This window comes from Balaenoptera acutorostrata, chromosome 15 (genome assembly GCF_949987535.1).
Source record: "Balaenoptera acutorostrata chromosome 15, mBalAcu1.1, whole genome shotgun sequence".
Classification (NCBI taxonomy): Eukaryota; Metazoa; Chordata; class Mammalia; order Artiodactyla; family Balaenopteridae; genus Balaenoptera; species Balaenoptera acutorostrata.
The window spans coordinates 2093562-2105566 of NC_080078.1; the positions used below are offsets into that span (position 1 = coordinate 2093562).

General features: G+C 58.6%; 1 protein-coding gene across 6 annotated transcripts in view; it reads right to left on the reverse strand.

The window, feature by feature from the left end:
- Positions 1–2579: 2579 nt before the first annotated feature.
- The window catches only part of CARD11 (caspase recruitment domain family member 11), a 107923-nt gene continuing 98497 nt past the window's right edge, over positions 2580–12005 (reverse strand). For 4 of the 6 annotated variants that reach the window (XM_057530154.1, XM_057530152.1, XM_057530153.1 and 1 more), the window contains 7 exons: positions 11307–11403; positions 10829–10924; positions 9180–9315; positions 8218–8397; positions 7751–7875; positions 6181–6296; positions 3644–4309 (listed from right to left, as the gene is read on the reverse strand). In XM_057530154.1, the coding sequence (XP_057386137.1) occupies positions 4105–4309; positions 6181–6296; positions 7751–7875; positions 8218–8397; positions 9180–9315; positions 10829–10924; positions 11307–11403 (955 nt within the window). In that variant the 3' untranslated portion in view covers positions 3644–4104. Of the gene's footprint in view, positions 3258–3643; positions 4310–6180; positions 6297–7750; positions 7876–8217; positions 8398–9179; positions 9316–10828; positions 10925–11306; positions 11404–12005 lie in introns of those variants that run through there. The other 2 variants (XR_009005539.1, XM_057530156.1) reach the window with 2 other exon arrangements.

Below are 12005 nucleotides of genomic sequence, written 5' to 3' on the forward strand. Positions count from 1 at the left end.
AGGTGCTCTGCACTTGCTGCTTCTTTCAAGCTGGTCACAGCCCCTTGAGGATGGAGCTGTCCCCGGGGGCTCTCTTCTTTTCCCCAGCTACCCACAGCCCGGTGACCCCAGAAGGATGGGGGTCTCTGGGGCAGCAAGCTGGCCTGAGTGGGTGGGAGGGTGGAAGCCAGAACAGGGCGGGGTGGGGAACACTTCCTGCTGCTTTCGGTTTGGGTTCCTGGGGTTTGAAATTGAAACTAAAAGCCAAGGTTCAGCCTCAGCGGGAGCAGCCCCCTTCCCTCCTGGAGTTTGCATTTCTCCCCTTCTGGTGCCAGGCCCTCAGAGCACAGAGGCAAGGCTTTCTGGAAGTTGTTGGAACCCCTGCAGAACACTCTGGATAATAAAATGGGCTGGAGCAGGGCACTGGGAGCCGGGCCTCCCCATCAAGCGGCCATAGCATCCTGGCTGACCTTGACGGGACTGCCAAAGACAAACCTCGGAGAGGGAGCGAAACAGGGCTGGGAGGGGGACACCAACCCAGACGGACACACTTACAGGAGAACAAGGCCCTCGGATGCAATGGCCTTTGAGAGCAGCGTGACAGCACACGGCACTGGAGCTCAAAGACATTCCTTTCCTGCATTCCCACCCACCTCGCCCCCAGACTGTGGCCTGATTAGGTAGAAACCCAGGGCCTGCCCAGGTGGTATTGCTGGGCAGGAGAAGGCTGCCTAGGTCCAAGAGAGGAAATCCACATCCTCTTGATGTGATCCCTGAGTGACCTGGCCCCAAACCAGACACTGCCCTGGACACCAACCACTTCCCCAGTCACTGGAAGAGCAGAGGAGAGGCACACAGATGTCACCAGGGCCCCAAACAGCACCTCTGAATTGGAAGATCCAGTTGAGAGCCTGCAGGTAGCCAATCAGCCAGGCCTGGGTGGAGTTCCAGCTATCAGCTGTGTGACCTTGGTCAAGTTATTTAACCTCTCTGAGCCCCAATTTTCTCCCGTATAACATGTAGAAGAGTTTTGGGATCAGTAAGTAGAAGAACATTTAGAAAGTGCTTGGCACAGAGTAGGAGCTCAAAAACTTGTTAATATTTGCCCAACCCAAGAGCAATTGTCCTTAATCTTTTGGGGATTACAGGACCCCTTAGGAATCTGAGAAAGCCTGGATTTCCTCCCAAGAAAAATGTAGGTCTACACATACAACATGCTTTCTGGGGCTCTGAGCTGCGTGGCTGATGCCCTTGGAGGTGGACCAAGCGTTTGTCAGTGGTGTTATCTGCCTGGCACAGCCCCACTGCGTGGCTCAGGGCAGCCTCCCGGAGTCCTCCTGGGCTGGCTCCAAAGGAAACACTGACCTTGCAGGCCCTGGTGTGGTAATTCCAGCTGCAGCCAGACTTTGCAGAGAGCTCCGCGCGCGCCCTCACCACCCAGCCCCGCAGGCCCCTTTCCTTCCCAGGCCAGTCGGGAGCCCGGAGCTTGAGCAGATGCTGTCACGGGTCTCCTCTGAAATCCTCACGCGGCCTGACTCCCCGGGGTACCAAACCCCAGCCTCCCACCGCCTTCTCCTGACTTTCTTTCCTGCAGGGAGTGACCCAGGGCACGGAACTCATCCCTCACTTCTCTCCTCCCACCCCAGCTGATTTACATATATACAACCCTGCAGCCCTGTGTCCTGGAGCCTGGCTGAAATTACTTGGGAAAAAACCCCACCACACGTTCTCTTAAGGTATTTTCTCCAAGCGTGGCCTGTCTTCACCCCTTCTTGTCCCCCCACCCCGCCAACCCCAATTACATGCGAGCTGCGGGTTTGGTTATTCTGCACAAGCTTGAGAGTTCTGAAGTTAAATAAATAAATATAAATAAATCAGCAGGCCTTTTACTCCGGGACTCCTTTCCAGTCACGTCTGTCCCCTTGGCTCTAAGTACTTACAAGGAAGCACGGTTTCTAAGTGGAAACACGATTGCCTGGGCTTGTGGAAAATTTACTGTTTGACTTAGAGCTCTAACAAGATGGAAGCAGAAGACCTTCCAGCTCCTGCATCTCCTCGTGTGGCAGTTTATCTGGCCCTAAATAATCACGGCTGAACCTCTGGAATCATGGCCTCTCCAGACCCAGCACATCCAGCTTGTTTCTGGGGGCCGTTTTGGAGAAAGAAGCATTGCTTACTGGCTCTTGGAGGAATTTTTTTTTTTTTTTTTTTTAAGGCATCATACTCCCAGGCAAACTCAGACCCTGTGCTGTAGAGATGGATCATCACAGGGAGAGGACCCCGCCCCCTCCTAGGAGCCCCCACCCCCAACTCACACCTCCCAGGGCTCTGTGGTGCTGATGCGATTTCTAAGAGCTGAAATGCTAGAAACTGCTACAGGACACACGCTGTTGTTTTAGGATGAGGTATTCGTTAAGAGTTCTTTTATTAATAATTCATATCTTCAATATGTGGCAAAAACCTACCAGAGGGTCATCAACTCATGTCCATGGTATCTGAAACCATAAAGCAATTCAAAACTGTGTCTGTTAAGAACTGCTCGAGGCTGCAAGTAACTGACAACCAAAATAACAGCCATTTAATACAAGATAAACATTTATTTCAGTCTCATGTAAAAGAAACCCAAGCAGCAGTCCTGGGCTCCAAAGTGTCATCAGTGACTCTGGCTTTCTGTTCCACCATCCTCCGTGCAAGGTTTCCCTCTTCAAGGGCACCTCAAGATCCAAAATGACTGCAGGAGATCCAGCCATCACATCTGTATTTTAGGCAGGAAACGGGAGGAAGGGCTGTTTGTCTGCTTTGTCTCTACCCTAAACCTTGCCTTACATTTCCTTGATTACTCCAGCTGCCAGGGAGGCTGGGGACTATGGTCTTTTAGCTGTGCACGTGGTTTCCCAGGATACAGTCAGGATTCAGTTGGTGAGAAAGGCAGCGTAGACATGGATTGTCAACGAGCAGTTGCTCCCACAATTCCCATGAACACACAGACCTAGATCTGAACCCCAGCCTGCTACCTACCAGCTGCTGAATGAATACTCGCCATGGTGCCAGGCTGGAGCTGGCCTGGTTTGGTTGTGCCTGTTGGGGCTGTACTCAGGAAGTTTGCATTGAGAGGGTCGAGGAGAAGAATGGTTCTAGAGCCCATAAGGCCTTTGCTGTCTGCTGTGGAGGGAGTGTGGCTCTTGGGCCGTGGGCAGTAAGCCCACCGGAGGGCCTTTGCCCACATGCTGCTTCCCGAACTGAAAGACGGAGCGAGGCTGCATCACGTAGGATGTTACCTGCCCAGAGAGCCGGAGCACACGTGCGGGGAGCTGAGTCAGGAGGGTCTAGCCTGCGGCTGCAGCCGGGGGACGCAGGGCTGTAGACAGCGAGACCTTCCCGGCAGCCTATGGAATGGGGGGGGGGGCCCTTCCCAGGGTGACGATACAATTTATCGTCCAAATCAGGACGCATCTTAGTCAGAGGGGGTGCTGTTAGTGATCAGCCCCAAACCCAGGCGTGCATCAGGCCTGTCCTGGGAAAACTGGGATGCACGGTCACCCTGCCTTCACCCTGCATATGACACGGGGCCTGAACTGAGCTCGCTGGGGGTGGTTTGTAGCTGAGGAAGGGTGCAAGAGCCGAAAGCCTCTGCAAACTATTAAACAATTGGTTGAAAACAAGGAATTGGAGAAATTTTAATGCGAGAAAAATAACAGCACGGCACACCTCCCCTTCTGCCTGGGAATGTGCTTATCCTCTGTCCCGAGGGCTGGGGGATGCCTGGCTTTCAGGTCCCCTCCCTACGGGCAGCACACCTATTCCACGCGTGACATTCAACTGCTGTTCCGGCTTCCAGGGGCCGCTGGCCTCCGACCTGGCTCTGTGTCCTTCGTGGGGTCCTGTCTCCCGACTCACGCCCGCAGGGCTGGCTGTCTCAGCAGGTCAGCCCTGGGTGGAGTGGACGGCTCCCTGCTCCCTCCCGACCAGCATCTGCCCCCGGGGGGCTCCCTGGAGGGCATCCCTCAACGGGAGGACGGAGCCCCCAGGCCATCTAGGCAGCAGGACGCCCCTCGCCCCTCGGCGCGGCCCCGCGGGATCCGGACCCCCTCCCGAGTCCCGCTGGGACTCAGCGGTGCCCCCGCCTCACAGCTGGTCCTCGTCCACCCAGACGGTCTTGCGCTGTTCGTCCCCGATCTTGTCCTTAATGACGCGGAGCAGGTCCTCCACGCTGCCCCACATGTCCGCCTCCACGCTGGCGTACAGGCACGGCAGGGCCTCCAGCTCCTTCTCCTTCAGCCGGCACAGGCGCAGGAACTCCTCCTCCGTCTCGGGCCGGGCCAGCATCTTCCTGCGGGCGGGCGGGCGGAGGGCGAGGGAGACGCACAGGGGCGTGGTTTGGCTGGGCGGACCCGCGCTGCGGGACCCCCCTGTGCTGCCGCCCACCCCCCGGCCACCCCACCGACGCCGCCTTCCCTGCTTTGTTTCTCCATTGGTCTACCACTTAGCACCTTACGCACTGTCCCCTTTTATTCTGTTCATTAGGGAATCCTAAGAGGTGGGGACTTTAAAAAAAAAAGTCTTTTTAATTGTGGTAAAGTACACGTAAAATAAAATTTCCCATCTTGACCACTTGTAAGTGTGCAGTTCAGCAGCGGTAAGTTATTCGCAGCGATGTGCATCTCCATAACTTTCTCATCTTGCAAAACTGAAACTCTACCCATTAAACAATCACTTCCCCCTCCCTCTCTGGCACCCACCCCTCTACTTTCTGTCTCTGTGCATCTGACTCCCCCAGGGACCTCGTAGAAGTGCAAGTGCACAGCGTCTCTCCTTCTGTGTCTGGCTTGTTTCACTGAGCATCATGTCCTCAAGGTCCAGCCATGTTTCACCACGTGTCAGCTTCCTTCCTTTTTAAGGCAGAATCATATTCTCTCATAGGGATGGACCACATTTTGTTTATCCATTTATCTGTCAGTGGACACTTGGGTGGCTTCTGCCTTTTGGCTACTGTGAATAACGCCGCTGTGAACATGGGTGTGCAAATACCTCTTGAAGACCCTGCTTTTAATTCTTTTGAGTATAGACCGAAAAGTGTGATTTCTGGATCACATGGTAGCTCCACTTTAATTTTTAAGGAAACGCCTTACTGTTTTCCGCAGCAGCTGCACCCTTTTACGTTCCCAACCAGCAGTGCGCAAGGGCTCCAATTTCTCCCCATCCGGGCCAACACGTGTGAGTTTCTGCTTTTCGGACAGCAGCCGTCCTAACGTGTGGGAGGTGGTGAGGGGGGGACTCTGCGCTCTTTTGCTCACTCATGGGGTCCCGGGCCTGGCACTTAACAGGCGCTCGGTGAACATTTGGGGAGAGAATGGAGTGGCCCGACCTCTCTCAGTGTCAGCTGCAGTTGTGTTGCAAGGAAGGGTGGGGATCAGAGATGGTGCCCCGTGACAGGCAGGCCACGCCCCTCCCCAACCTCAGCATCAGCCTGATTTCCTCTTCCTATCAAATCTCACCGCTAACCCTTCAGCAATCACACAGGCCCGACCGTGAACACGGACCCAGAATCGGGCCTTTCCTCATCGCCCGCCAGGCAGGATGTGATCCCAGCATCGCTGCCCCTCGTGTGGGTTGTCACGATGCCTGTGTCTCAACGCAGCAGCCAGCGGGGCCTTTACATCCCTTAGTAGATTAAGTCACTCCTCAAAACCGTCAGTAGCTCCTGTCTCACTCAGAAGGAGACGTCACATCCTTCCGTGGCCGACACGGCCGGTGTGGTCTGGACCCCCTTCGGCCCCAGGCACCTCTCACCGCTCTGCCCGGCACACTGGCTTCCTCTGGGCCATCCCCGCCTGGGGGTCTGGGCGCCAGCTGTGCCCTCTGCACCTGCCCGGCCTGGCCTCGCTGTGGTGGGTCCTGCTCCAATGCTGGCTTCCCGGACCACCTGGGTCCCAGGGCGCCCCCATCCCTCCCGGCACCCATCCTCCTGGACGTGTTTTACGTGTGCGTGTGTGTGTTACTGTCTCCATTGCTGGAAGGGTCAGGGCCATGTCCCCCTGGACTAGGGACTGACCCTCGATAAGGATTCACTAAAGGGATGCTCGGGGGAGGGGGTGGGCCCAACACAGCCAGCTGTTCTTGGCGGGAACCCCAGAGGCTTGGTGAGGTCGGGGGAGAGGACGGCTGCTTTAGGGTCCCTGCGGGCAGGTCCCAGAGCCCTACCTGAACTTCTTGATGTTCTTCTCCGACACCCGGACGAAGAGCACGATGGGGTAGATGCGAGACTTGATCAGGTCCCTGGTGCAGCTGATCCCGGCCTCCAGTAGGCAGTGCTTGTTCTGCGGACACAGTGGCCGGCGGTCGGCGGGGGCCCATTGCCTCCTCGGCCTGTATGGGTGCCTGGGGCGGGTCCACCGGGCAGGGTCTGGCTCCACGGGACAGAGCCGGGGGCGAGACAGCCCCGCGTGCCCCCCGCTGAACCAGAGAACGACCCAGGCAGAACCCAGCCTCTGAGAGACAAGGCCCCCCGTCCGGACACCTGGCTCCCCCCGCACAGGGATGGGTGATGGCAGCGGCCCGGCACCCAGCCCGGGGTGAATCAGGCAGTGTGCGTGAGTCTTAATAAAAACCCAAGTCAGTGCAGAGAACACCTGCTACTCTATTCTGCCTGCGGAGGCGCTCTTGGTACTAGGACGGGGGGGGGGGGGGCGGGGGTGGAAAACACAGGGAAGGTGAGGCGGCTGGATGGTCCCGGGAGGATGTAAGGGTTCTCAAGCACGACTCCCTGAGGCCCGAGAGCGCATCGTTTCTGAAGAAAGACGATCCCCGTTTTGTTGAAGGTGCCACTTAAACCTCTGCACTGAAACAGAACTGGAATATAGGAAAGTGCACGTGCTCCTAAGCCTGCAGCTCAGTGGATTTTCACAAAGTGAACGTGCCGGTGGAACCAGCACCCAGGTCCAGTGGCAGAGATGGCCAGCCCCAGGCCCCTGTGCCCCCGGTCACTGCTCCTCTGTCTCGCCAGCATAGCAACTGCGGGATTTCTAACAGCAGATTCTTGGCTGGTAACCCCTTCGCAGCTAAAATGTTCTCAGCTCCAGCCCTGCCCACTCACTGTCTATCCGGTCCGGCTGTCACAATTCCCTAAGCTTTAATACCCAACAAACTCTTCAAGGCTGGCTGACAGCTCTGCCCGTGCCTTGATCCGTGTGACAACGCGGGAGGGTGCGGGAGTGACCGTCAGCTGGGTGGCAAATTCAGAATTTCCAGCTGGACTCCTGCTCCTGCCGTCCCCCAGGCCACCGTCCCAGACTCCGGGGCCGTGACCATCCTCGTGGGCCGAGAGCCCCGCCTTCACCCAGCCCTGGAGCCAGGAAGAACTCCACGCTCAGGGCCGGCCAGGCTCTCAAAGCCTGACTGCAGAAGACTCCAAACTGCGTGCAGATGATGCCTTTTCTGCATCACTGCCAAGAACCCTTCTGATGGCCCACTTCCCCCATCTGGCGAACACGGTGCCCGTCGCCCGCTTGCTCGCTATCTCTGGCCCCCGTTATCACAGCCAGGCGCGCACACATCCCTGAACAACGCGGACCAGAGGACCGGCACCAGGAAGCCATCAGAAATACAGGAGGTTCCAAATATAAACGCACGGCAGAGCCGCAAGACAGGGCCTGGAGGTGTTAGCACATGGTAGAGGGAGAGAGAAAGAAGGTTCCCCACGGGAAGGTGAGAGCATCGCCCTCTCCACGGCGCACGTGGCTCACGAGCCCTGCCAGCCTCCAGCCGGCCTCACCTTGGCCGCCACAGCCTCGATGTGGGCGGGAACGACACATTCAAAGGAGTTGGGGTTCTTCTCTCGGGAGTAGATGATGGTCTCTGTCTTCTGCTTTCTGAGGAACTCGTCTCTCGTGACAACATCTGCGGGGAGAGGGGCCAGTCCTGAGGGCAGCACCGGTGGTCTCGGGCCGACTGTCCCATCCAGGCTCCGCCCTGCTTCCTGGGCTCGCCAGAGCTGCATGTCTGACCCCTTTCTGGCCACGTTTAAGTGAATCTCGTCTCCTCCACTAGACCCCGAGGCTTCTCAATTGAGAGCAAGGTCAGGGTCACACTTTACAGTCCCCACGGCAGCCAGCCATCCACACCCTTCCATCCACTCCTGAGTCCTTGATGCAGGAGGAGGGGGAGGAGGAGGAACAGGTCGAGGAGGGGGAGGGGGAGAACGAGGAGGGGGAAGAGGGCAGCCTGCAGCGGGGAGCCCACCTGGCTTGCACATGGTGAACTCCATCGCGCCCCCTGAGTTGAGCAGCTTCTGGACCAGCGCCTTGGCCAGCATGGTGGGCGTGAAGAGGACGGGCCGGCGGCGCTCGCAGTGGAAGGCGCGCACCAGGCTGTAGGGGATCAGGCTGAGGTTCCTGCCGAGCTCGCTCTCGGGGTCCAGCTCTGGGAGGGGACAGGGAAGGGCGGGCACTGACGGGGGCAAGGGCAGCCGGGGTACCCTCTCGGCGCCATGGAGCCTTGAAAACCATTTGGCAGTGGGGACGGGACACCGGGGCTAGTTCTCAAAAACCGCTGTACAAATCGACGCAAGCCAGCGGCCCAGGACGCCCTTCCGCCATCCAGGCAAGTTTACGGGTGACCTGTGGACCGGGCTGTTTCGGGAGCTGGGCCAACGGCGCTGAGCCAGGGAGACGGCCCTGCTCACGGGCCAGGAGGCGCCGGCAAGAAGCGCGTAACGCCCTCCAGACGCTAAGCTGTCCAGGGAGGGCCTGGGCTGAGGCTGGGGTGGAGGGGCGCCCCTGGCCCTCGTCACCGTCAGCGCCGGGGCCAGCGTGGCCCTGGGAGGGCTGGCTCGCCGCCGGCAGGGCCTTCCGCAGGGGACTGCGCACCGGGAGGCCGCTCGCTGGCTTCACGATAAATGGCAGTCGGTGCCCAGCGGGGAGAGAATCAATAAGTAAACGCTCCACGGCAAACAGCTCCAAATAACACGGGCGCCTGGGCTCAAACCAAGTACGGCGGGCGTCGGTCGGGGGAACTTGGCAGGATGCGCCCAGGCGGCTGTCGGTCCTCCTGGCCAGAGCCGGGCAGCTCCTCCCCAGGTGGTACCCTTGCTTTGGAGGAAGCAGCCGTCCCAGCCCCACTCTCGGGGGCCCCCGCGGCCCGCCCAGAACCGAGGCCGCCGGGCGTGCGCGGGGCGGGGCGGGGCTGGGCGGTCGGCACCACACCTTCCTGCTTCTCGGTCAGGAGCTTCGTGGCGTCCAGCGAGGACCGGGCCAGGCTCCCCCGCGGGCTCCCTGAGACGATGCGCACGCGCTCGTGGCTGTTCATCCGCTTGTACTTGTTCTCGGACCTGCTGACGAACTGCGGACAGAGGGGAGCGGGTGGAGGACGGGGAACCCGGGCTCGGGAGACCCCCGTTCAGATCCGGGCTCCGCCCCGGGCGCCTGGGTCAGTCACGCCCCCGCTCAGCACAGGGGACACCTAGCAGGTGGCACAGCTTCTTTAGCTGTCTGGGACGCCGTCAGCCGGCAAGTAAGCGAACAAACGCTCACACCCTCTTCCCCGGCTGGGCGTAACCTGCCAGGGGGCTGGTCCCAAGCAGGCCCTCAGTGGAGCCCCCCTGCGGTCCCACCCACATCTAGGGGATCCACGGGCACTGTGGGGCGTGGAGCGCTCTGGCTGTGGAAGACCCCTGGCCGCCCCCAAACGGCCCACCCGGCGGGGGTGCAGGTGACTTTACCCCCTGCCTCGGCATCCCCGAGTCTTCCGGGGGAGTGCCTGCGCCCTCCCACCATTCAGAGTTGAGTCCTGGAGGGCGGAAATGGATGCCCAGCGGTGGGCACCGTACTCCCTGGGCTGCTTTGAGACTCTCCACGCCCTCCCTCTGCGGGGAGGAAGCTCCAGGGAGCCGGGATGTCAGCCCTGCTCTGTTGTTAACCGGCCTTCGAGCAAGTCACCCAAAAACTCAGGGTTTTGGACTCATGCATGACGCGTAGGCACAAAAACGTGTGGTCTCACGTGGTCCTGCCTTCAGGGGTGCCTCGGACTTCACCAGGGTTCCCTTCCACCTCCGTAAGTGTCTTTCTGCTACCTGTTTGCCTCTGCCTGGGTTTTGGGGTCACACCGTGAACCATTTCTCTGGGTTTCCTATGTTCCAACATTAGGATGGAGCAATGGAGTGACACACTAGCTCTGCTGGGGCCTAATTAGCACAGCGCCAACACAGGAACATCCTTGCGGGGCTACATCTTAATCGTACTCTCAGCTTTTGTCAACTGGTGATAGAGAAAAAGGCTGCACGGAATGCTTCTGCGTTTATGTGAAATCACTTCTGAACACATCACCCATGAGGCTGTTCAATGTTCCTCGTATAATGATCCATGCCAAAAAAAAAGAAAAAAAGCCTCTTAGAATCAAGTACAAGGGAAAAATTTTTCCTGGTCCCAAAGAGCTAAAACGTTTGGCACCAGATAAGATTTAAAGACCCTGCTGGGTTTCCCTTTCTTCCCTGGCTGCTAGGATGCTCAGAGATAAATTTAATGCTCAATCTGAGGACCTGGATATCTGGAACGTTTGTTTTCCTCTCCTCACTTTTCCATTAATATTTGAGCAGCTAAGATGTTTAAGTTTCTTTTAGCCCTAAGTTTGCTCAAATCTATGAAAGTGAGGTTTGCTTCCAACAGGTGCAGACTGTGTACCGACCCGTCACTGTGAGGATAAAATGGGCGGAAGATGTTAAAAGGTGCCGTGAAAAGCTGCAAGTGGGGGACAAACACAGAGCACTGCCGTTCTGATACAGCCTCTTCTCGGTAGGGAGAGGGTAGGGCTGTGGCACAACGTGGCTGAAGGTCAGCAGGCGCTCCGAGAGCTTTACCTGAAGGAGCTGGCCGAAAAGGAAACTCGCTCGTGAGAGGCGGGGGCTGACCCGGGGGTCCGCAGTGGGAAGTGGTTCTTCGGGCTGCAGGGTGTTCTGAAATCAGTTTATCAACCGGTCAGACCCGCTGGCATACTGATGCCGCTGAGAACGGGAGATGGCTCCCAGTCCCGCTCCGTGCTCACGGGGGGAGAACACCCGTCGTGCATCAAAGCACTCCTGACAGGAGAGCAAGCTCAGGGGGTGAGAGGGGCCTCGGGACTTGTTCCAGCAATGACCAGAGCTGGCCGAGGGGAGCGTGCACCACAGCTGGGGAGGGTGCAGAGGTGGGGCTCCTTCTGGAGGGGGCGGCCCCTCCCTGAGGAGCCCGGTTCCCTGCAATCCACCATCCCACGGAGACGGATGGCTCCCACTTGGGATCCCCTCCAAAAAGGGCCCGGGAGGTGGTGTGAAGCTGGCGGGGTGCTGGGTGACCTACCCGGAGGGCCCTCAGGGTGTGGTGGGCCGTGTCCACCTCCTCCCGGCTGCCCCGGTGCATCAGGCGCTGCAGCTTGACCAGGAGGAGCTGCTGGGCTCTGGGGAGGGGAGAGGGGAGGGCGGAGCCTCAGGGGCTGGAGAGACCCCAGGGCCAAGGCTGGGGAAGCCGGCGGGGGCCTGGCCCGGGCAGGGGGCTCTATGCAGGGTGTGAGCTCTGAGCCCCAGGGATACACCAGGGAGGACTGGGCACTGAGCATCGGGGCTTGAATCCTGCCTCTGGCACTGACTCATCGTGGTACTGGGGCAAAGTCGCTTAACTTTTCTGATCCTCGGTTTCCTCATCTGTAAATCGGGTCTACTGACGCTGGCCTTGCAGGGCTGGCCTGGGCAGCAGAGTCAGAGCCTGTGGATGCTTTATAGATGCCCGGGGCGTCTAACCAGGGACAGGCTGATGTTCAGCCCTTGGCGACTACTGCTATATAATTACAGAACGACGTTGGGGAGATGGGCTACGGAAGAGATGAGTGTCGAACACAGGGAGCATGAACTCAGGCTCTAAGCTGTCCAGTACTGATGGAAAGACGGCGCTCTGGGATTTAGTGAAGCAACGGGATTTAAGAGAGCAACATTCCTGGGGGCCTTCAAAGAGGAGGAGGGAATGGGGGGCAGTCACTGGTCAGCAGGCAAAGGCGCCCCGCTG